General features: G+C 52.5%; 1 protein-coding gene across 1 annotated transcript; it reads right to left on the bottom strand.

Moving 5' to 3' along the window:
- Positions 1-242: 242 nt before the first annotated feature.
- LOC112198868 lies at positions 243-1,502 on the bottom strand. The gene has a single exon (XM_024339965.1). The coding sequence runs from the start codon at positions 1,500-1,502 to the stop codon at positions 243-245; it is 1,260 nt and encodes a 419-aa protein (XP_024195733.1).
- Between the last annotated feature and the right edge of the window lie 946 nt (positions 1,503-2,448).

Genomic DNA, 2,448 nt, shown 5'->3' with positions numbered 1-2,448 from the left:
ATATTTAACTTGTGACATGCGACACCCGGGTTGATCCCAGGCATATCCTTGTGTGACCATGCGAACACATCCTGATTTTCGCTCAGGAATTGCAATAAACGAGCTCGTTCCTCTTCAGTTTGGAGGGTGCCTACCAGTACCTTCCTATGGCCAGAAGCGTCGAGGGCTTCTTCTCGAAGTGGCTCAGTGGTCGCTGGTTCGGGTTCAAGCTCCTCATCTTCTGGCAGGTCCTCCGTTAATTGCTATGCTGATGGATCCTCCTCACCCTTCTTTGGCGGCGGAGAGCGTTTGATTTCCATGGCATACAACTTCTTGGAGAGCAGTTGATCGCCTCGAACCGATATCACCTGTTGGCCGTCATCAGAAATAAACTTGAGTACCTGACACCTAGTTGAAGCCTCGACTCCCATCCTATGGAGCCAATCCCTGCCTAGGATGGCATTGTAGGCCGATGACCTTTTGACAATGACGAAATCGACCTCCACAGTTTTCCCTCCCGTCGTCACTGGTAATGAAATCCCGCCCACAGGCCATACTTCGGAACCTTCAAAGGCCGTCAACGGGGCCCTGCTGGGATGGATGAGCGTTTTGTCTAATCCGAGCTGCTCAAATGCTTCCCAGAATATGACATCGGCGCTGCTCCCGGCGTCAACCATTATCCGTCGCACGAGGGCGTCCGCGATTTGGGTTGACACCACCAAGGCATCCCAGTGGGGAAACTGGATGCCAACGGTGTCTGCTGCGGAGAAACTAATTACCGATGTGGGGGCCAAGTTCTGCCCCACCAAGGGGCTATCAGTGATCTGGCATACTCGACGAATCTTTTCTGCTTGGCGGGTTTCCGACCTTAAGCGCACTTCCTCCTCCACAGCGGTATAAGGGGCTCCATGTATGGCCAATATTTCTCTGATGATCGGTTCCGTGCCTTTTGCTGGGATTCTGCTTTCAACCTTGTCTGCTGCCCTTTCTCCATCGGCATGGTTGTTGGATTGGTATTCACGCAACTTCCCTGCCTTCATTAACTCTGAGATGGATGGCCGCAGCGCTTCGCATTTGGACAACCCGTGCCCGAACGCCTCGTGGAGAGGGCAATTTTTGGTCCGTTCGAATGCGTCTCTTGACTCTGGTTGAGGTGAGGGTTTAGTGAAGAGCCCTTCATGTTGGTGTTTCCTGAATGTGGCCGTAGGGCTTAAGGTGAACCATTCCTTCGGTGGGCGAGTTCGAGGCTTTGCCTCGTAGTGGTGTCGGTTGTCCGTCCTTACGCCGGGGTGGTTACCTCTATTTTGCCTTCTTTCATCGCCGGAGGCAACAACGCTGGTGTAACGAGCCTCGCGTGCCTCTTTGGCCCTTTCAATTCTGATCTCTCCCTCAACCCTTGTGATAACGTCATCCATGTCTTTTGGCGGATCCCGCAACAAACTTTCGTATAATGGTGTCCCCAAAAGCAACCCCTCTCGGAAGGCGATCGCAGCAAACTGGGGATCACAGTTAACATGGCGCATTTCGGCTTTAAACCTTTCGAAAAATTTCCCTACTTTTTCTCCCGGCTTTTACTTGGTACTAAACAGAGTCGCCATATCCTTCTTTTGCTTGCGATTGCAGAATTATTGTGCAATGAAAGCGCGGCTCAATGTGTCGAAATCTGGTATGGAATGCGGCTTGAGGTCTTGAAACCATGTTGACGCCGGCCCCGTGAGACTAGAAGGGAAGATCTTGCACATTAGTTTCTCGTCGGTTGTCTCGATGGACATCTGTTGCTTGTACCCCTTGATATGGTCTACCGGATCGGTCGTTCCGTCGTATTTGTGGAATAACGGCGTGGTAAAACGGCGGGGTTTTACCGCGTTTAAAATGTCGTCGGTAAACGGCGATTTACCAACGTCTCTTGCGATTTCTGTCGCCAGCTCTCGAGGGCCGGCTCGTTTGCATGCATCAATCATTTTTTCCATCTTTTCGCGCCACGATTCATTGCGCGCCCTTTTGGATTGGCCTACTCCAACTCCGTTCTGCCTCCCATTTGCCATGCCTCCCACCCCCTCGACGAGGGGTCCACCAGAGATTCCTCCCATAATGCCGCTAGAGCCTACGTTTGCTACTCCGTTGTTAATTAGATAGAGGTCGCCGACGGCGTCGTCGTCTGACGAATCACTGTCGAGTTGTAGGAACCTTTCAAGTTTTCGTCGTCGACGAGCCTCGCGGTCCTGCTTTTCCCTCCTCAATTGCTCGAGTTCCTGCCTTAGCCCTTGCATTTCGTCAGCCGGAGGCAAGTTCAGGTCGCCGATGGGACTTGGGATGGACCCGTTTGGAGGCTGGCGGGGAGGAATTTCGTCACTACCAGTCCTCAGTGACAGAAATGGAATCCCGTCAGGGGCAGCTCCCGCCATCACTTTTTAGGGAAAAGTGTTTCCCACAGACGGCGCCACTTGTTGGAGGTGAAAAATTCCGTAG

Source organism: Rosa chinensis, chromosome 4 (genome assembly GCF_002994745.2).
Source record: "Rosa chinensis cultivar Old Blush chromosome 4, RchiOBHm-V2, whole genome shotgun sequence".
Taxonomy (NCBI): domain Eukaryota; kingdom Viridiplantae; phylum Streptophyta; class Magnoliopsida; order Rosales; family Rosaceae; genus Rosa; species Rosa chinensis.
This window is presented reverse-complemented; position numbering and strand designations above follow the sequence as displayed.